The 22,361-nt window shown below is 43.3% G+C and overlaps 2 protein-coding genes across 7 annotated transcripts in view; both read right to left on the bottom strand.

The window, feature by feature from the left end:
* RAD54B (RAD54 homolog B) overlaps positions 1-8,953 on the bottom strand; it is a 118,259-nt gene extending 109,306 nt beyond the window's left edge. For 2 of the 3 annotated variants that reach the window (XM_027561527.1, XM_027561529.1), the window contains exon 1: positions 8,836-8,953. In XM_027561527.1, the coding sequence (XP_027417328.1) occupies positions 8,836-8,915 (80 nt within the window). In that variant the 5' untranslated portion in view covers positions 8,916-8,953. Of the gene's footprint in view, positions 1-8,143; positions 8,233-8,835 lie in introns of those variants that run through there. The other variant, XM_027561528.1, reaches the window with a different exon arrangement.
* Positions 8,954-20,937: 11,984 nt separating this feature from the next.
* The window catches only part of VIRMA (vir like m6A methyltransferase associated), a 63,334-nt gene continuing 61,910 nt past the window's right edge, over positions 20,938-22,361 (bottom strand). For all 4 annotated transcript variants that reach the window (XM_027561522.1, XM_027561524.1, XM_027561525.1 and 1 more), the window contains 2 exons: positions 22,175-22,318; positions 20,938-21,278 (listed from right to left, as the gene is read on the bottom strand). In XM_027561522.1, coding sequence (XP_027417323.1) covers positions 21,124-21,278; positions 22,175-22,318 — 299 coding nt within the window. In that variant the 3' untranslated portion in view covers positions 20,938-21,123. The remainder of the gene's footprint in view (positions 21,279-22,174; positions 22,319-22,361) is intronic.

Genomic DNA, 22,361 nt, shown 5'->3' with positions numbered 1-22,361 from the left:
AACCAGCTCTTTCACACTCTAGATGAGTCACCTCAAAGAAAGTCTGCCAAAATTCTTAATATTCAAGTCCAGGAAATAAATGCAAGTCCAGACCCTAAATGAAACCAAAGCCCTCCTAGTTTTGCTACAACTTCAAACAGTCAGGACACTGGAAAGAGACTTAAAATTTAAGCGCTTTCAGGTGCCATTAGCCCTCTAACCAGCCTTTCCAACATTCTCCCAACTGTCAATGGAGGGATTCTGAGAAACCACAGGGGTTCTTCCCAATTCTTCCTCTTAAAAGTTTGGAGAAACATTTGCCAGATTGAGGATGAGTCTCTTCCAGTCTTAAAGGACATCAGAGCCTTACTCTCAGTGTTCAACACCACTACAAAAAGGAGCCTCTGCCTCAGAGTACTCAGTTCAGTTCAGTCACTCAGTTGTGTCCGATTCTTTGCGACCCCATGAATCGCAGCACACCGGCCTCCCTGTCCATCACCAACTCCCGGAGTTCACCCAGAAAATAGTGGGGATCTCTAATGAACTTCAATTGATTCCTGTCTCTGAATCTATACCCTTTTGTTTAGGTCACTTGAGAGATACACACCCTTTTCCCTTTAGTTTCTCTGCCCAAACCCACTTATTAGGTTGATCCTTCCTTAGAAAAGTCTCATGCCAGAACTTCTTTCTCCCAAAGGGTAAATAATTCTAGAGTTTTTATAGTAGTAAAGCAGCCAACCAGGTGAATGGAATTATCTTTGACAACCTGTATTTGCTTCATCTCTCATGTTACTAGAGCTGATTCAGAAAACATAGATCATCTGTCCCTATTGAATCAGCTACCACCATCCTTATGGGCAAAATCTATACCTGAAGCTGGCAAAATTCACAGTGCATCTCCCATCAAGGGAGATATTTACAAGTGGCACTAGTGGTAAAGAACCTGCCTGCCAATTTGATCCCTGGTCAGGAAGATACTCAGGAGGGCATGGCAATCCATTCTAGCATTCTTACCTGGAGAATCCCCAGGACAGAGGAGGCTGGCAGGCTGCAGTCCACAGAGTCGCAAAGAGTCAGACACAACTGAAGCGACTTAGTAAGCTTGCAGGCACACACGCACTCCCATCAAGATTCTAATAGATCCTTCAAATCCCCGCCCCCAAATTAATTAATACCCTACAAGTAAAGAAGCCCTTCAAAGCATAAAACCCATAACAGAAGATTACAAGGCTCAAACTTTACAAACCCTAGTATTAGTTATACTCCTATAACATTCCCGTTTTACTGGTGAGAAAACCGAAGGGCCAAAGGTAGAGCTGCCCTAGGACCTCCAAGCAATAAACAACACTGCTATCTCTTGACACATTGGCTGTTGTTCCTAACCCTCTACTAAAATCCATTCTCACTGGAAGTAAATTATTTACTGTAACTGATTTATCAGTGTATTCTTTAGCATTCCAGTTGACTGAAGCTACGAAATGCCTTTTTGCCCTCACTTGAGAAGAAAAAACTCACCTGGACAGTAAAAACTCAAGGTTTTAATGAGAGTCCTCCTTATTTCTTATAAACCCTAGAGGCTGACCTGTATGATAAAAAGTTCCCCACAGGTTCTACTCTGTTGTAATATGTGAATGACTTGCTTTTTTGCTCTCCCTCTCAACCTGCCTCCATGGAAGACAGTATCCACTTGCTAAAGGTTTTAGCCTAATAAGACATAAAACCACCAAGGAAAAATTGTAGTTTGCCCAAAGCCAGGTTCACTATTTAGGGCATCTGATATCAGAACAAGGGCGGTGTATAGATCCAGAGAGTCTTCATAGTGTACTGCTGCTGCTGCTGCTGCTGCTAGTCGCTTCAGTCGTGTCCGACTCTGTGCGACCCCATAGACGGCAGTCCACCCGGCTCCCCCGTCCCTGGGATTCTTTAGGCAAGAACACTGGAGTGGGTTGCCATTTCCTTCTCCAAAGCACGAAAGTGAAAAGTGAAAGTGAAGTGGCTCAGTTGTGTCCGACTCTTCGAGACCCCATGGACTGCAGCCTACTAGGCTCCTCCGTCCATAGGATTTTCCAGGCAAGAGTAGTGGAGTGGGGTGCCTAAGTTTCCCCAAACCCAAAGTGAAAATGAAAGTCACTCAGTCGTGTCCAACTCTTTGCAATGCCATGGATTTCTCCAGGCTAGAATACTAGTGTGGGTAGCCATTCCCTTCTCCAGGGGGTCTTCCCAACCCAGGGATCGAACCCAGGTCTTCCGCATTGCAGGTGGATTCTTTAGCAGCTGAGCCACCAGGGAAGCCCAAACCCAAAACTGTCAACTATGAGGCTTTCTTAAGCTAGTCGGTTATCACTTTGATAACATTCTAAATTTTTCTTATGGCCAATCCTCCATATGTTTTACTAAAGAACAACAGGAACCAATTTTATGGGAAGAACCGGAAAACATACTCTGTAAGGCCTTAAACAAGTTTCATGAACCCACCTGCCCTTGGGCATTCTAATTATCAGATTTCCTATTTCCTTTTTGTGTATGAAAAGGAAGGAAATGCCCTTGCATACTCATCCAAAAACACGGGGACCACCAACAACCCATAGAGTATTACAACCATTACTACCACTGCCTTTTGGTTAAGACCATCAAGAAAATAGTTGTGGGATCCTCATTAACACTTATGACGCAGAAATCCTCCTAAATTCAACATTTCCAAGTCAGCTGCCTCGAAGTCCTTTTGTTAAAACACTTCTTACATAACACTTCTACAGTGTAAGAAGCTGACCCTCCCCACTACTCTTCTCCCCGATATCAACCAAGTCCCTCACGACTGCTTAACGCTGAGGGATCATCTGATTCCTTGTGAATGATCTGCAAAAAAATTCCTTTGGGTAACACTGACATCTTATGGTTCACTGATGGCTGGGAGAGTGACAATATTGGAACTCCTTTTGATAGTAGTCAAGGTAGCACCTTTACTACTTCAACTCAACAAACTGAATTATATACTCTTATATGGGCTTGTACTTTAGCCAAGGGCAAAACTGTCAATATTTACACTGATAGTAGATATGCTTTCAGAGCAGCTCAAGATTTTGGAATGTTGTAGAAGCAATGTGGCTTCCTTACTTCAGGAGAAATAAATTTTTAAAAGGTCCCTATGTTCAGGAGTGACTGGATGCATTACTTTTACCTGCCACGTTAGCCACTATTAACATTCTGCTAAACTTGACTCTGAAAGCTAAGGGAAATCACCCTGTTGATATTTCCACAAGAAATACCACCCTTAAAGGAACCAACAGCAGCCAAAGCTCTTTCACAGTCCCAATGGATATTCTTCTAAATGGTAATTTAGAAAACTGGCTAGAAAAGCCCAACAAGTGGCTTCAGAAAACGAAAAACAAGATTGGAAATTCAATAATTAATGGCTTGATATTTTAATATCAAGAAAGCTCTGGTTTGGACCAAATAACTACCCAGTCTATTAAAGACTCTAAAATTCCCTCTCCTAAGCACTGTACACCACAGTTCAAAAGCATCAATTCTTCTGAATCAATGATTTTGAACTGTGATGTTGGAGAAGACTCTTGAGAGTCCCTTGGACTGCAAGGAGATCCAATCCATCCATCCTAAAGGAAATCAGTCCTGAATATTCATTGGAAAGACTGATGTTGAAGCTGAAACTCCAATACTTTGGCCACCTCATGCGAAGAACAGACTCATTTGAAAAGACCCTGATGCTGGGAAAGATTGAAGGTGGGAGGAGAAGGGGATGACAGAGGATGAGATGGTTGGATGGCATCACTGACTCAACGGACATGAGTTTGAATAAGCTCTGGGAGTTGGTAATGGACAGGGAGGCCTGGCATGCTGCAGTCCATGGGGTCACAAAGAGTGGGACCCAACTGAGCGACTGAACTGCTACTGCAAGCACTGTACATAATACCACTTGGTCTACTGACAAAATGATAGCGTTCATGAATCAATGTTTATGAGGAATATTAACAAGGCCACAAAAAAGTGCCTACGTCACTTGTCCCACTTGTTTAAAATACAACCCAGGGAACCTGAGAGTACTTCTCCCAGATATTTTACACTGACTAGTGGACCACTTGAGGTCTGGCAAATGGATTTCACACAACTTCCTTCATCTTATGGATAAAAACATGTTTTTGTCATGGTCTGTACATTTTCACACTGGACTGAAGCCTTCCCCCTTACAATCTACCATTCTGCAGCTAAAGCTTATTTGGAAAAGATTGTCCCAAGCCGGAGAATTCCCCTCGAACTTCAAAACTATTTGAGGAACCCATTTTACTTGCTAAGCACTTCAACAAGGTAGGCCAGTTCTACACCACTTTCACTGCGCTGTTCACCCTCAATGCCCTGGTTTAGTCAAACCCACTAATGGCTTTACTAAGACTCAGCTGACAGTTTCTAAAGGCTCTCCAAATATCTCGGCCAAAAGCATTGCCACTGGTGCTCCTAAATCTCACATTTAAGAATCACTATCTTAAACCTTTAAACTTTTCTACACCTAAATCCTATCATGTCTAATTTTTCAACCCTTCTCCTTATCCTCTAAACTAAAGAAAATATTAATGAATATGAGAATGCAAGTATGGGAAAAGCAGCAAAGTGGGGATTAAGAAAACACTCTGGAGCCAGCCTGCCTTGGCTTGATTTCTAGCTCTGCCATTTACATATGCCCTTAGGCATCCACCAAGTCATCTAACTTGCTGATGATGCATTTCAGAGTAAACTGCAGATATCACTGTGTGTGTGTGCTCAGTCATGTTCTACTCTTTGCGACCCCATGGAATGTAGCCACCCGGGCTCCTCTGTCCATAGAATTTTCCAGGCACAAATATGGAGGGGGTTGCCATTTCATACTTCACAGGAACTTCCTGATCAAAGGACTGAACACACAGCTCTCACGGTCTCCTGCTTGGCAGGTGGATTCTTTACCACCATGACACTGAGGAAGTGCTAGACATCAGTATCAGTTCAGTCAGTGCAGTTGCTCCGTCGGGTCTGACTCTTTGAGACCCCATGAACCGCATCACGCCAGGCCTCCCTGTCCATCACCAACTCCCAGAGTTTACCCAAACTCATGTCCATCGAGTCGGTGATGCCATCCAGCCACCTCATCCTTTGTCATCCCCTTCTCTTTCTACCCTAAATCTTTCCCAGCAACAGGGTCTTTTCCAATGAGTCAACTCTTGGTGGCCAAAGTATTGGAGTTTCAGCTTCAGCGTCAGTCCTTCCAAAGAACACCCAGGACTGGTCTCCCTCAGAATAGACCTGATGGATCTCCTTGCAGTCCAAGGGATTCTCAAGAGTCTTCTCCAACATCTAGTTCAAAAGCATCAATTTTTGGCACTCAGCTTTCTTCACAGTCCAACTTTCACATCCATACATGACCACTGGAAAAACCATAGCCTAGACTAGATGGACCTTTGTTGGCAAAGTAATGTTTCTGCTTTTGCATATGCTATCTAGGTTGGTCATAACTTTCCTTCCAAGGAGTAAGCATCTTTTAATTTCATGGCTGCAATCACCATCTGCAGTGATTTTGGAGCCCAGAAAAATAAAGTCAGCCACTGTTTCCCCATCTATTTCCCATGAAGTGATGGGACCAGATGCCATGATCTTAGCTTTCTGAATGTTGAGCTTTAAGCCAACTTTTTCACTCTCCACTTTCACTTTCATCAAGAGGCTTTTTAGTTCCTCTTCACTTTCTGCCATAACGGTGGTGTCATCTGCATATCTGAGGTTACTGATATTTCTCCTGGCAATCTTGATTCCAGCTTGTGCTTCTTCCAGCCCAACGTTTCTCATGATGTACTCTGCATACAAGTTAAATAAGCAGGGTGACAATATGCAGCCTTGATGTACTCCTTTTCCTATTTGGAACCAGTCTGTTGTTCCACTGACTCATTGGAAAAGACTCTGATGCTGGGAGGGATTGGGGGCAAGAGGAGAAGGGGACAACAGAGGATGAGACGGCTGGATGGCATCACTGAATCGATGGACATGAGTCTGAGTGAACTCCGGGAGTTGGTGACGGACACGGAGGCCTGGCATGCTGCGATTCATGGGGTCGCAAAGAGTCGGACACGACTGAGCGACTGATCTGATCTGATCTGTTGTTCCATGTTCAGTTCAACTGCTGCTTCCTGACCTGCACATAGGTTTCTCAAGAGGCAGGTCAGGTGGTCTAGTACTCCCATCTCTTTGAGAATTTTCCACAGTTTATTATAATCCACACAGTCAAAGGCTTTGGTATACTTCCCCCTAAATGTTTCTGAGTCCTTATTACTTCTTAAATTAGTGCTATCTGAGCCCTTTCCCATTTGGCACTCTGCTGTGTGGCAGAAAGTGAAGAGGAACTAAAAAGCCTCTTGATGAAAGTTTAAGTGGAGAGTGAAAAAGTTGGCTTAAAGCTCAACATTCAGAAGATGAAGATCATGGCATCCGGTCCCATCACTTCATGGGAAATAGATGGGGAAACAGTGGAAACAGTGTCAGACTTTATTTTGGGGGGCTCCAAAATCACTGAAGATGGTGACTGTGGCCATGAAATTAAAAGATGCTTACTCCTTGGAAGGAAAGTTATGACCAACCTAGACAGCATATTCAAAAGCAGAGACATTACTTTGCCAACAAAGGTCCATCTAGTCAAGGCTATGGTTTTTCCAGTGGTCATGTATGGATGTGAAAGTTGGACTGTGAAGAAAGCTGAGTGCCAAAAATTGATGCTTTTGAACTGCGGTGTTGGAGAAGACTCTTGAGAGTCCCTTGGACTGCAAGGAGATCCAACCAGTCCATTCTAAAGGTTATCAGTCCTGGGTGTTCTTTGGAAGGAATGATGCTAAGGCTGAAACTCCAGTACTTTGGCCATCTCATGAGAAGAGTTGACTCATTGGAAAAGACTCTGATGCTGGGAGGGATTGGAGGCAGGGAGAAAAGGGGACGACAGAGGATGAGATAGCTGGATGGCATCACTGACTCGATGGACATGAGTCTGAGTGAACTCCGGGAGTTGGTGATGGACAGGGAGGCCTGGCGTGCTGCAATTCATGGGGTCGCAAAGAGTCAGACACGACTGAGCGACTGAACTGAACTGAACTGAACTGTGATACTCTAACATCTGTTATATTCTAACACCTGCCTATTTCTGTTCTCCCAAGTAAAGTAGCAAATTCAGGCTAATGACACATCAGAAGGCCTATATTACCAGGCAATTTAATCCACTGCACTGTGCAACAGTTAAGAATACAGTTTTTGAGGCCAATGCCTGAATATAAGTATGGACTGACATTTCTATCATGTGATCTTCAACGGTTTATATAACTTCTTTGGGCTTTCCCAGTGGCTCAGTAGTAAAGAATCTGCCTGCAATGCAGGAGATGCGAGTTCGATCCCTGGGTCGGGAAAAAGCCCCTGGAGAAGGAAATGTCAACCCACTCCACTATTCTTCCCCAGGGAAAATCTCATGGACAGAGAAGCCTGGCAGGCTTCAGATCATGAGGTCAGACAGGACTTAGCAACTATACAAGGACAACAAATAATGATTATTCATAAGATGGTTGGCTGCTGCTGCTAAGTCGCTTCAGTCTCGTCTGACTCTGTGCGACCCCAAAGACGGCAGTCCACCAGGCTCCCCCATCCCTGGGATTCTCTAGGCAAGAACACTGGAGTGGGTTGCCATTTCCTTCTCCAGTGCTTGAAAGTGAAAGTGAAGTTGCTCAGTCCTGTCGGATTCCTAGCGACCCCATGGACTGCAGCCCATCAGGCTCTTCTGTCCATGGGGTTTTCCAGGCAGGAGTACTGGAGTGGGTTGCCACTGCCTTCTCCAAGATGGTTGGGGGCGGGCGGGGGGTTAAATCAAATACCTAAAGTACTTACAATAAAGTCTGACACAGCAAACACTCAATGTTATCTGTAATGTTACTATCTATGATAATTACTATTAGATATCTCACACATAACGTTCTATGAGACCAGAGCTGAGGAAGGTCCCAAGAGAGGGTCCAGCAAAAGATGAAGTTGGACAAAGGAGATATTGACCAGAATCTAGGGATTCTGTTTGGCTTTAACGCGGGCGTGGGAGGAGAATCATCAAACCTCTAGGATGCAAGAATGCAAATACAACAGTCAAGAACCAACAACACACCTCCCCTGCTGTTTCTGCTTTCCGCCTTCCAACTCCATTAGAAAGAAGGTGAAGTCGCTCAGTCCTGTCCGACTCTTTGCGACTCCATGGACTGTAGCCCACCAGGCTCCTCTGTCCATGGGATTCTCCAGGCAAGAATACTGGAGTGGGTTGCCATTTCCTTCTCCAGAGGATCTTCCTAACCCAGGGATCGAACTTGGGTCTCCCCCGTTGCAGGCAGACGCGTTACCGGTATTTCCCTTCGTGGCTCAAGTCGCTCCTTTGATTTTTGAGGCACCGCTAAACAAAAAAATTCTTCCATTACTCAGTCAATTCTAATTAATACCGCGCAGGAGAGTATAGCTGCATCCTGAAGAAAGACACCCAAGCGCCACAGGAGGTGAGCGGGAGGGCGGGAGCGGAGGCACCACCGCGCTGAGTGGCCTCTCCTGGCGGCCTCCCCACCACAAACGCGCCCCCACGGCCCGCCCTCCGGCACCAGCGCCCCACGGCCGGCCGCCAAGGACCCCTCAGACTTGAGACCCCATCGGCACTCCCAGACCCGCAGGAAGCGGCTGCGGCTACGGCTACGCCGCCGCCTTCCTGCCCTCCCGCCTCCTTCGGAGCCTCGTTCCGGCGCCTCTCGCGTCTTTGTCCCACACAAGCCTACAGCCTGTCACAGCGTTACACGCCTCCCCCCTTCAGGGACGCACCGGCGAGAATCCGAAGGGAGCGACGGCCCAGGTACCAGGACTACGCGAAGTAGACAGCGACACCCCCAACGCCAGAGCATCTGAAGGCGCCCGCCTCAGCGCAGCCAATCGCGGACAAGTCCCTGGCGCGTGCGCAGTAGCTTCCTGCCGCAGTTCCGGGTCCGCCTAATTGGACGAGGTGACCGCTTCGTCTCTAATTGGACGACGTGTTGGCATAACTGCGCAAGCGCCTTCGTGTGTCTCCTCTAGCGCTCACTTCCAACTTGGTTTCGGAATTGCGGTTCATGGAGAATCCTATGGGCGGAGGAGCTTGGTGGGCTACAGTCCACGGGGTCGCAAAGAGTTGGACACGACTGAGCGACTTCACTTTCTTTCACTTTCGCAAGTTTGCTGCCAACACTCAAATATGGTGTAGATGCTAAGGCTACAGACCACATCCTAGGACACATAAAGCATATTTCTTAAATCAAGAGAACGTCTCCATGGACATGTTTGTGCAGTTTGATGGTCGTCTGAATAGCAGTATCTGCTGCGAAAAATAGTATACAAACATAATTGATTTTTTTTTTTAACCTATAGCTCTTAAGTTATGCCTTACTTTAGGAATGAGGTACAAACAAGATCTTCACGACCCAGATAATCACGACGGTGTGATCGATCACTCACCTAGAGTCAGACATCCTAGAATGTGACGTCAAGTGGGCCTTAGAAAGAATCACTAGGAACCAAGCTAGTGGAGGTAATGGAATTCCGGTTGAGCTGTTTCAAATCCTGAAAGATGATGCTGTGAAAGTGCTGCATTCAATATGTCAGCAAATTTGGAAAACTCAGTAGTGGCCACAGGACTGGAAAAGGTCAGTTTTCATTCCAATCCTAAAGAAAGGCAATACCAAAGAATGCTCAAACTATAGCACAATTGCACTCATCTCACATGCTAGTAAAGTAATGCTCAAGATTCTCCAAGCCAGGCTTCAGCAATACTGAACCATAAACTTCCAGATGTTCAACCTGGTTTTAGAAAAGGCAGAGGAACCAGAGATAAAATTGCCAACATCCATTGGATCATCAAAAAAGCAAGAGAGTTCCAGAAAAATATCTATTTCTGCTTTATTGACTATGCCAATGCCTTTGACTGTGTGGATCACAATAAACTGTGGACAATTCTGAAAGAGATGGGAATACCAGACCACCTGACCTGCCTCTTGAGAAACCTGTACGCAGGTCAGGAAGCAACAGTTAGAACTGGACATGGAAGAACAGACTGGTTCCAAATAGGAAAAGGAGTACATCAAGGCTGTATATTGTCACCCTGCTTATTTAACTTCTATGCAGAATACATCACTTTTCATTTTCATGCATTGGAGAAGGAAATGGCAACCCACTCCAGTGTTCTTGCCTGGAGAATCCCAGGGATGGGGGAGCCTGGTGGGCTGCTGTCTATGGGGTCGCACAGAGTCGGACACAACTGAAGGGACCTAGCAGGAGCAGCAGCAGCAGCAGAGTACATCATGAGAAACGCTGGGCTGGAAGAAGCACAAGCTGGAATCAAGATTGCCAGGAGAAATATCAGTAACCTCAGATATGCAGATGACACCACCCTTATGGCAGAAAGTGAAGAGGAACTAAAAAGCCCCTTGATGAAAGTGAGAGGAGAGTGAAACAGTTGGCTTAAAGCTCAACATTCAGAAAACTAAGATCATGGCATCCAGTCTTATCACTTCATGGCAAATAGATGGGGAAACAGTGGCTGACTTTATTTTGGGGGGCTCCAAAATCACTACAGATGGTGACTGCAGCCATGAAATTAAAAGATGCTTACTCCTTGGAAGGAAAGTTATGACCAACCTAGATTGCATATTCAAAAGCAGAGACATTACTTTGCCAACAAAGGTCCGTCTAGTCAAGGTTATGGTTTTTCCAGTGGTCCTGTATGGATGTGAGAGTTGGGCTGTGAAGAAAGCTGAGCACCGAAGAATTGATGCTTTTGAACTGTGGTGTTGGAGAAGACTCTTGAGAATCCCTTGGACTGCAAGGAGATCCAACCAGTCCATCCTAAAGGAGATCAGTCCTGGGTGTTCATTGGAAGGACTGATGCTGAAGCTGAAACTCCAACACTTTGGCCACCTGATTCGAAGAGCTGACTCATTGGAAAAGACTCTGATGCTGGGAAAGATTGAGGGCAGGAGGAGAAGGGGATGACAGAGGATGAGATGGTTGGATGGCATCACTGACTCAGTGTACATGAGTCTGAGTAAACTCTGGGAGTTGGTGATAGACAGGGAGGCCTGGCATACTGTGGTTCATGGGGTCGAAAAGAGTCGGACACGACTCAGCGTCTGAACTGAACTGAATTTCGACGACTTTGTTAATAGGTTCCTTTTAGGTTCGTGAGTGCTCAGTTGCCCAGTCCTGCCCAGCCCCCTGGACTATAGCCTGCCAGGCTCCTCTGTCCATGAAATTTTCCAGGCAAGCATGCCAGCGGGGATTGCTATTTCCCACTCCTTGGGGTCTTGCGTACAAAGGGATCTAACTGGGTCTTCTGAGTCTCCTGCAGGCAGATTCTTCACTACTGCAACACCTGGGAAGCCCTTCTTTTTAGGTACCCAACTGTGGCCCAGGAGGTTAAGAATCTGCCTGCAATGCGGGAGGCCTGAGTTCGATCCCTGGGTTGGGAAGATCCCCTGGAGGAGGAAATGGTAACCCACTCCAGTATTTTGCCTGGAGAAGCCCCATGGACAGAGGAGCCTGGCGGGCTGTAGTCCACGGGGTCACAAAGAGTCAGACGCAACAGAGCGACTAAGCACACAGTGGAAACATCAGTGAACTGATGTTTTAAAAGTGGTCAAGGGCTTCCCAGGTGGTGCTAGTGGTAAAGAACTCGCCTGCCAATGCAAGAGACTAAAGGAACTCAGGTTCCATCCCTGGGTTGGGAAGATCCCCTGGAGAAGGGAATGGCAACCCACTCAAATATTCTTACCCAGAGAATCCCAAGGACAGAGGAGCCTGGTAGGCTACAAGTCCATAGGGTCGCAGTCCTAAAGAGACACGACTGAAGTGCCTTAGCATGCACACACACCTTTTAATACAGTGACTAGTTAGAAATACATAGGTCTTGGCCCCTTTAATGTGAAACTATCTCCAAACCAGGACACCATCTGTAGTATGTAGAAAAATATTCCAGTTTGAACAAAACACTTAAAAGTGTGTAAATAGAATAATTTTTATCATTTAGTATTAAATTTTACCAAATTGTAGTAGAGTAGCTATCTTTTTTTATATAATACATTGTTACAGTTTTTAGACCTTATTTTGGTAAAATTAGTGTTTTTAATAAAGATGTTATTACTTATATAACAGCATAAATTTCTGTGTTCATAGTTTAAAAGCTTGGGCTAATTTTCTACGGTAAAGATAAGGACAAAAAGCAAAGCTATGAGTGATGAGTATAATCCAAAAGAAATACAGTCCTAGTTGGAACATAGCAAATAAAATACTTTTATTTGAAAGAGTAAATTTCAACTTATTTATGTTTTATAGGTATTGTCTGTAAGGGGGAAGAAATCAACCTTACTTTTTATTCTTTCTAATAAAAATTATCATCTTGAATATTTTACTTCACTTATTATTTTATTATATTAGATTAAAATGGCTTAAAAATATATCTGCCATTTTAGTCAGAAAGAATACAACTATTTCTCAGTACTAACATAATTTATTACATAAATGATTTGTAATTGTCTGCATTTCAGTCACAGGTTAACTTTGTGCCAGTCACTATAGGTGCTGGGGGATATGTGTGTTCGTCACTCAGTCGTGTCCAGCTCTTTGTGACCCCATGGGCTATAGCTCACCAGGCTCTTCTGTCCATGGAATTCTCCAGGCAAGAATACAGGAATGAGTTGCCATTCCCTTCTCCAGGGGATCTTCCCAACCCAGAGACTGAACCTGAGTCTCCTACATTGCAGGCAGATTCTTTACCACCTGAGCCACAAAGGAAGCCCACTCGGGGATATAGCAGTGGGTAAAACAGATAAAAATCCCTATCTTTATGCAACTTTGCTTTCTAATGGACAATCAATAAAGAGCATAGATAAATAAGTAAATTATTTTTAATAATATAAAAGTAAATAAATTATTTAATATATACTGTTAGATAATGAAAAGTGGTATGAAGAGTAAAGCAGAGATGGAGGGTATTGAAATTTTAGATAAGGTAACCAGGGAAAGCCTCCCTCAACAAAGGTCCCTTGGTAATCAGGTACTTAGGGGCAGTAGGAGCACAGAGGATTTGGTGGCTGAAGCAGAGTTCAGAGTTGAGAGAGTAGTCGATGAAGTCAAAGAGATAACAAGGTAGGGAGAAATCACGTAGAAACTTGTGGATCATTATAAGGACTCTGGCATTTATTCTGAAATGGGAGGGTTTTGAGCTGAGTTAGGAGACTATTTACATAATTGCGACAAGAAACAATGGTGGCTTAGCCCTTCGTGGCTGCAGCAGAGGTGGTAACAGTTACAGTCAAGATATGTTTTGAAGGTAGAGGCCAAATCAGAGGTAGAGTGTATGAGAAAAGGAGTAAATAAAAATGACTAAGGTTTTAGGCTTGAGAAACAGGAAGATGGAGTCGCCATTTATTGAGAAAATGAAATTAGCAGAGGAGTAGTTACCATGAAGGGAATGTGAGTTCAGTTTGGATAGTCCAGATTTGAAGTGCTTACTAGACACTGGTGGAGATGTAAAGGTGCAAATCTGGGGCAACATAGGAGAGGTCTAGGTTGGAAATTTAGAGGAATCAGCATGTAATGGTGCTATCTAAAGCCATGACCCCAAGAACAAAAAATTTAACGAACAAGTAAACAATGAAGCCATGACTCTGAATGTGGACAAGATAATGAAAACAGTTTTTGAAAAAAGTCATCCTGGAGAATTCCCTAGCAATCCAGTGGCTAGGACTCAGTGTTTTCACTGCCATGGCCAGGGTTCAATCCCTGGTCAAGGAACTAAGATACCACAAGCTGTGAGGTGTGGCCCCCCAAAAAGAAAAATAAATTAAAACTCTTCATCCAGGCAATTCTATGGATACAGATATCTTTGGAGCAGAAAGGTGGTAAATTTTAGTTCCTTTCCTTCTTTAATCATTAATTAAATATTAAAATGTTATCACAAATACTTTTTATAAGGACATTATACTGTGTCCTCAGGTTCAGTTAACTTAGAACTATTGAAAGTAAAAGGAATAAAAAAAAAGTAAAAGCAAAAAATAACTTCTAATTTTTAAATAACTTTAGAGTTTTGATAATATTGGCTAATTGATGAGCCAACACCAGCATCACAGCTGAACATTTCTACGAGGGGGAATGGAGAGGGGGGAAAATAATTTGAATACCTCCTTTTCATGGCATACCCTTCCTTTTTCAGTTGTGTTTATTCTACTTGTCTCTTAGTCACTACATTTCCTCAATTTTGGACTGCTACTTTGTACTTCAGTTGTACAATAAATATCTATAATAACATCTCTTCTGATTCATCCTCTCCAGTATACACATTCTGAATTGTACTTTACTTTTTTATTTTTTTACTGAAGTATGGTTGAATTACAATGTTCTGTTAATTACTGGTGTACATAAAAGTGACTCACCTATATGACAAATATACATTCTTTTTCATATTCTTTTCCATTATGGTTTATCACATAAATCCCATTTTATACTTAAGAGTATGGAACAAAATAGAGGCCCCACTGATAATTTGTTCATATCACATAGCAAGTTAATGAACAGGAAAGTCAGGACTAGTGCCTACCCTTTTACATTTCCAATTTTTTATGTCTTTTCATTAAAATGAGTTTGGGAGAGAAGCAGCTTTTTAAAATTCCACACACTTATGGAGCAGTTTTGGGATGATATTTGCTATAGATGACTTTGGCTTACAAATGAATTCCTTCTGACTTCTTATTTAAAGTAAACAATGAATCCAGAGGACCCTAAATTAGTCTAGCAGAGTCAGACACTTCTGAGAGACTGAACTGAACTGAACTGAGGTATCCTCAAAGTGTTATTTTGTAATGACCCTATTCTGGCTAGTGTATTTATTATATATTCTTGGTTTTTTTGTTTGTTTGTTTCTATTTATTTTTTGCTATGCCATGTGCAGGGCCTTCATTCCCTGACCAAAGATTGAACCTGGGCTACAGCAGTGAAAGCACCAAGTCCTGACTTTTTTAAAAAGTCAGATGTGTACCTTAACTTCCAAAATCCAGTGAGGTAGGCAGAGCAGAGAAATTTAACTCCAAAGTACTTCTTCACAGCATCCTGTCCTGCACATTCAGTTCAGTTCAGTTTGGTTGCTCAGTTGTGTCCGACTCTTTGTGACCTCATGAATTGCAGCACGCCAGGCCTCCCTGTCCATCACCAACTCCAGGAGTTTACCCAAACTCATGTCCATTGAGTCGGTGATGCCATCCAGCCATCTCATCCTCTGTCATCCCCTTCTCCTCCTGCCCCCAATCCCTCCCAGCATCAGAGTCTTTGCAATGAGTCAACTCTTCACATGAGGTGGCCAAAGTACGGGAGTTTCAGCTTTAGCATCAGTCCTTCCAAAGAACACCCAGGACTGATCTCCTTTAGGATGGACTGGTTGGATCTCCTTGCAGTCCAAGGAACTCTCAAGAGTCTTCCCAACACCACAGTTCAAAAGCATCAATTCTTCAGCGTTCAGCTTTCTTCACAGTCCAACTTTCACATCCATACATGACCACTGGAAAAACCATAGCCTTGACTAGACGGACTTTTGTTAGCAAAGTAATGTCTCTGCTTTTGTGTATGCTATCTAGGTTGGTCATAACTTTCCTTCCAAGGAGTAAGTGTCTTTTAATTTCATGGCTGCGGTCACCATCTGCAGTGATTTTGGAGCCCCAAAAAATAAAGTCTGACACTGTTTCCCCATCCATTTCCCATGACATTAGTTAGGCTCAAATAATGTTTTAAATTATTTAATTTGAATTGCCATACTTGAAAACTGATCACACATCAATAATCTAGATTTTTGGCTTTCTCTTTAAGAGTCACCAGCACATCCATTAAGATAGATATTATTAAACGAAAAGAAAGTTATTATTAAATGAAAAGAAAGTCTTGCTCTCTGGCCACAGGCCTGTACCGCCTGCCCTAGAGTCCACCTCCGGCCCCCGGAGCTCTCCACAGTTTCCCGGACTGGAAGCCTCGAGAATACAGCGAGGCTGCGGTGGTTCCCATGCGAAGGACAGTGACTTAGCCTGTCAACGTAGGCGAGAAGGAGCGGCCATCACGCTCCAGACCAAGATCCGTGCGCCCGGCTCTGTACTAGACGGCTGGTCAGTGGGGTAGACCTGCAGGTGTGGCTCGTCAGGACTCGTGTCGGGAGAGAAGATTCCCGAACCCCGCTGCTATCATGAGTCTCCAAGCCGAGATGGGCGTCCTGCTGGGGAGCCGGGCGCACCGTCCTCCAGCCAAGCGCACCCGACTGAAGGCAGGGCGCCTGCCCGATTCAGCACAGCGGCCAAGCTCCGCCAGTCTCAAGGGCAGCGCTGCTGCTGCTGCTGCTGCTGCTAAGTCGCTTCCGTCGTGTCCGACTCTGTGCGGCCCCATAGACGGCAGCCCACCAGGCTCCCCGTCCCTGAGATTCTCCAGGCAAGAACACTGGAGTGGGTTGCCATTTCCTCCAATGCATGAAAGTGAAAAATGAAAGTGAAGTCGCTCAGTCATGTCCGACTCTTCGTGACCCCATTGGAGCCCACCAGGGTCCTCCATCCATGGGATTTTCCAGGCAAGAGTACTGGAGTGGGGTGCCATTGCCTTCTCCGCAAGGGCAGCGCTATTGCTAAGTCGCTTCAGTCGTATCCGACTCTGTGTGACCCCATAGACGGCCGCCCACCAGGCTTCCCCATCCCTGGGATTCTCCAGGCAAGAACACTGGAGTGGGTTGCCATTTCCTTCTCCAATGCATGAAAGTGAAAAGTGAAAGTGAAGTCGCTCAGTCATGTTCGACCCTCAGCGACCCCATGGACTGCAGCCTTCCAGGCTCCTCCATCCATGGGATTTTCCAGGCAAGAGTTCTGAAGTGGGGTGCCATTGCCTTCTCCGCAAGGGCAGCGCAGAGCCTGGCAAATCGTGGCCTTGGGACTGTCCTCAAATCAAGATCTTTAGGCTTATGATGTTGTGTGACACGTTGGTGTGTTGAAAAGCAGTAGTTGTGTGCATGAATCAGCAGCGCGAAGACGGTGGGTGAGTGTGTTACATAAGTGTGAGCAGAGACCTCGTGGAGTCTGGAGGCTCCAGGGAACCCGAGGGTGACGGAAAGTCCAGCGAAGAGGACCGGCATGGGGTGGGGGAGGGGGTGCAGTGAGAAGGCAAGAAGTCATCCAAGGCAGCAGTGTCCATCTAGGGTCCTTGTCCTGAAGTCTTCCAGCCCAGAGGTCCCGGGAGCTGCACCATTTTGTGGGCATGCCCACCCTAGTCCTGAGCTGTAATTGGATTATCCGCCCCCAGCCAATGGGGAATGTAGATGAGGTTCAGGAATTAGGGCTGAGAACAGGGGTCTCACAACTGAAAGTTGGGAACATATGTTTTCAGCACAAAGTGTTACAATGAATGGAAGGATTTCATGCATTTGTCAAGGAGGGTGTCCCCATGTTGGCAAAACTAGATAATGAATGGGTCTTTTGAATTTAAAGTCTTGGTGAGTAACGTGGACAAACTACAATCTTCGTGTTGGTAGAAATGCAAAATGGTACAGTCACTATGGAAAACAGTATGGAAAGCCCTAAAAAACTTATAAAAAGAACTACTATATGACCCAGCAGTCCCGCTTCTGTGTATACACTCAAGAATTCAAAGTAAGATCTTGAGCAGGTTAATTTGTATACCCACATTCATAGCAGCAGCATTATTCATAATAGCCAAGTGGAAGCAACTCTAATGTCTTATTGACAGATGAATAAACAAAATGTGGCATATACATACAATGGAATATTGTTCAGCCTTATACAGAAGGAAATTTTGACATGTATTACACAATGGATGAACATTGTGGACATCATGCTAAATAAAAAAGACAAATGCCACTTATGAGTTACATAGTTAAATTCAGAGACAAAAGAGAAAAATGGTGGGTGCCAGGGGCTGGAGGAAGAAGGGATTCGGAAGCTGTTGTTTAATGGATTTCACATGAGCAAAATGAAAAAAAGGTCCTGGGCTTCCCCGGTGGCGCTAGTGGTAAAGAATCCGCCTGCCAATGCAGCAGACACAAGAGATGCAGGTTCCATCCCTGGGTCGGGAAGATCCTCTGGAGAAGGAAATGGCAACCCACTCCAGTATTCTTGCCTGGAAAATTCCATGGACAGAGGAGCCTGGCAGGCTACAGTCTATAGGGTTGCAAAGAGTCAGACATGACTGAGCACACACACTTAACTCTACACTAAAATGTGGTTAAGATGGCAAATTTTGTGTTTTTTTTAAACACAATTAGTATTTTTTTAATTTTAAAACAAAACATTAAAGAAATTTCTTTAGAAGATGCATCATCTTTGGATCTGTCAGTTTTCCAAGGTAGCAACCAGGTGAAGCTGAAGAGTAGTTTAACGCAGCAGGCCCTCTCCAGGGCCACCACCTCCAACTAAGTCTCCTGGCTTTCTCCCTCGTGCCAAGGCCAAAGTGTCAACTGCCAACGCTTCCCCAGTTCTCTCTTCTTCACCTGGTCCTCTTCTCTCATTTCTGTTACTTTCAAGGCCACTGCTAATACTTAAAGAGTTTGCATCCTTTTCTCTAGCTCATGAATTTACAGGATGTTTGTAAGGTCTTGTTCATTACTTCCCAATCTGTCCTTTTAATTTAAAAATAAAGATCACATGCATCTAACTTTTCCATCCTAACTAGTCTTTATACAAACAATTCCAAAGATGTTATGTATGGTCTAACAAGTATAACTGTTAATATCAAGTCTTTTCTTTTGTTCCTTTGGCTATTTTAAACATATACTTACTTCAAAAACTCAATAATAAAATCAGTTTGAAATGTATTAGCTGGATTATTCAAGAATTCCAAGTTGTTCCATGTTCATACACTCACCTACTTACTTTTTAGAAGACGACAAAAAACTACACACACACAAACTTGCTTAGGTGATTTTCTACTAGATTATGAACTTTTGGGGGTTAGAAACTGCATTTTATTCGTCCTTATATTCCCTAGACTGTACTAGGGAACATGGAACACAGCAGACACTTAGAAAACATACTCTTGTTCCTACGTTCTCAATCTCGATGTTTTTGCCATTTTTTTACACTAAGCAATAAAACTAAACTGGACCTAGTAATCACACCCTGATTACTACCAGCAACACCACTTCTAAATAAAGCATAGCAATATTTCGGAGCATTTTTTTCTTCTTCTTACAAAACAAGTATAAATCATTCTGTCAACTCCTTGTGTTACTAATAGAGTATCTTATCCTCAAAGGTATTTCAAGTTTTTCATTAATTTCTAAACACTAAAACTTCTTCTAAAATCTCTTATGTAAAAAGGTTATACAAATAACATATAAAACTATTCTACCAAAGTACACATAAATCTGACGTTCATTTTTGAAGCTATGAGGTCCTACACACAAATCTAAATGTATACGACAAGAACCATCGCCCAGCACCTATCTGGCTCACTTTTTTTTTTTTGGCTGCACTGGGAGTTCACTGATGCACACAGGCTTTCTCTAGTTGTGGCCAGCGAGGGCTCCTCTCTAGCTGCAGAGCGCAGGCTTCTCACTGTGTTGGCCTCTCTGTTGCAGAGCATGGGCTCGAGAGCATAAGGGTTTCAGTGGTTGTGGAATATGAGCTTAGTTGCCCTGGGGCAAGGACTTAACTCATGTCCCTTACATTGGCCAGCGGATTCTTAACCACTGGACCACCAGGGAGTCCAAGAAATACAACTATTTAAACAATTATTTTTACATATATTTGTGTCAGACATTAGGGACAAACTTCAATTTCTATCCAATGTGAAAAATGTGTATTTAGAGAAGATGAGTTTATTAGTTTCAGGATTAAAAGGGGTTTAGGTTATCTTGGGTTTTTGAGGCCACTAGTTATGAAAAGATTTCCATTATCTTTCATTTAAATATCTTTAGAATTGAGCTTTACTCCAGGGTTTTCCTAGCAAGCAAATTTTCTATTCACTCACAAACAGTTTTGACGAAACAGTGTGATAAAGGGATGGAATGAGACTCATACACTCCTTCATTGTTTATGAGAACTCTATATTTTATGCCAGATTATATAAACTCAGTATGTTATCTCTTGGGAAAAATATGACTATTTTCTCAAAGTGTAAATTTTATTTCTGTATATATAAAGTACAGATTTTATTAGATGTCTGATTCCCGAAATAACAGTATTAGGATGTGCCTTATTTTAGGTTCTAAAAAACTGCATAATAACATAGTATAAGTAGGTATAAAGCTAAAACACAAAGCACATACGCATTTCTACCTAGCATAAAGGAGAATGTCATGTTTCTTTTTGTACAGCCAAAAGGTTTCCAAAACTGTGCACTCGGTTACCCTAGGAAATTAATAGGTGTGCCACAGGACATTTTAAATTTCTGCGTAGAACACAGCTGTTGCACACGACACAAAATGCTAGCTTGAGGTAGTTTACGTCTTCAACATTAGACCGCATCCTTTCCATGACAGTATGTCTTTGCAAAACTGGACTTTCCGCAGTTGAGGTAAGTACTATACAAAACGCACAGTGGAACAGAATATTGGCAGTGTTTAAGCTGATTCTAAGGTTTGAGAAATTGTGTAGCAACCACAATTACTTGTGGTCAGGACATAAATTCTTATTGTTTGGACCTAATAGCCTAATAAATGGAATTATTAGACACTTCTTTTGGCCGAGGTATACTGTAATACAACTGAAACAGTAAAGGGTACCGTAAGCTAAGAAAGTATCGAGGACGTCTGTGGTATAGGCGAGATACACACTAAAACAAAACCGTCATTTCACTGTTCATTTTTAACCTAGGAAATTTCCTAAACAGCCATTTAAGAAGAGAACAAAATATATACAAACATACATACAAAGTTTCCATTTTTATTGAAATCTTGTGTTAGGTATCAAACAAAATTTGCTTTCTTCAGATAAAAATATTCTCTCAGATGTATCCAGGTAACTGCTAAGCCTAAATTGGTCCTCCAATGTCTTGTTTTTACTGTCCTCGTGAAATGTTCATATGCACTTAGGATGTTCCCAAGAATATTTATCGTGTAAAGGACCGTACGTGGCGACCTCTACCGCTGCCTCCACTAACAAACTTTCCTCTCGAGCCTCCACTGCCACTATTTGCACTTGCCCAGGAAGGCCCAAGCCCCCCACGACCTCTGGAAGCACGGTCACGAGGGCTTGGGCGGTAGCCTGTAAAAGAAAGAATATGATTTTCAGTTGCAACATCTTTCCCTTTCCCATTATATAAATACAAAGCTGGGACACCACACTCAAACCAAGACTACTGCTTGCTCCTTTTAATATTCAAGTGCAAGTTCTGTGACTGTGTTGAAGACCACTTTAAATCGTTAAATTGTCTAAACCAAGAATTACATCTCAAATAAAGCTATTATTTTAAAAATGTGTATTTGGGACTTCCTTGGCAGTCCAGTGGTTAACAATCTGCGCTTCCACTGCAAGGGCACAGATAGGGGAAATTAAGATCTCCCATGCCTTATGGTGTGGTCCAAAAAAAAAAAGTGCATTTGAAACCAAAAGCTGTATCTGACCAGAGAATTTCAGACTTGATATAGGAATGTTTTAGAGGGGAACAAAAGGTTATATATTACATACATAAGATCATCCTGTAACAGAAAAGAAAATAATTGACCCTTGAACAACTCGAGGGTTAATCCAATATAATTTACGTTAGCCCTCATATCCAGAGGTTCCTCTGCATCCTTATTTCAAACCATGAACCATATTTACTGTTAAAAAAAAATCTGCCTATAAAAATGGACAACCCTTGCAGTTCAAACCTGCGTTGTTCAAGAATCAAACTGTATACTCCATGAAGATATCTCAGTTTAGTCAACATGAAACCACTCAGATTATACACACAGTTCAGAATCTAAAATTTTGAGAATTTATACAGAATATGTACACTGGGCACTCACTCACAGACATAAAATTACACAGACTTCAGAATTATATGCCTACATTCTAAAATATTCTCTCCCAGAATGAGAATATATGACATTCAACAATCTGGAAAGGATGATTCGCCTCCCTCCTCCTCAGCAACAGCAAGAAGGAAGAGCGTGTACCTGTGGAACTAAGTGGTCGTAATGGTGGAAGAGGACCCCTGTTAAAATTGCTCTGGCCTCCACGACTTTCATTGTAAGTTCCTCGAGGAGTATTCTGAGCACTCCAACTGGAGCCTCTTGTTCCCTCCCGACGACTGTAGTTTCCTAAACATAGACAACACAATCAAAATGTACTTTTACCACAACT

This window comes from Bos indicus x Bos taurus, chromosome 14 (assembly GCF_003369695.1).
Source record: "Bos indicus x Bos taurus breed Angus x Brahman F1 hybrid chromosome 14, Bos_hybrid_MaternalHap_v2.0, whole genome shotgun sequence".
Classification (NCBI taxonomy): Eukaryota; Metazoa; Chordata; class Mammalia; order Artiodactyla; family Bovidae; genus Bos; species Bos indicus x Bos taurus.
The sequence above is the reverse complement of the archived record's forward strand: the minus strand, read 5'-3'. Positions and strand labels throughout refer to the sequence as shown.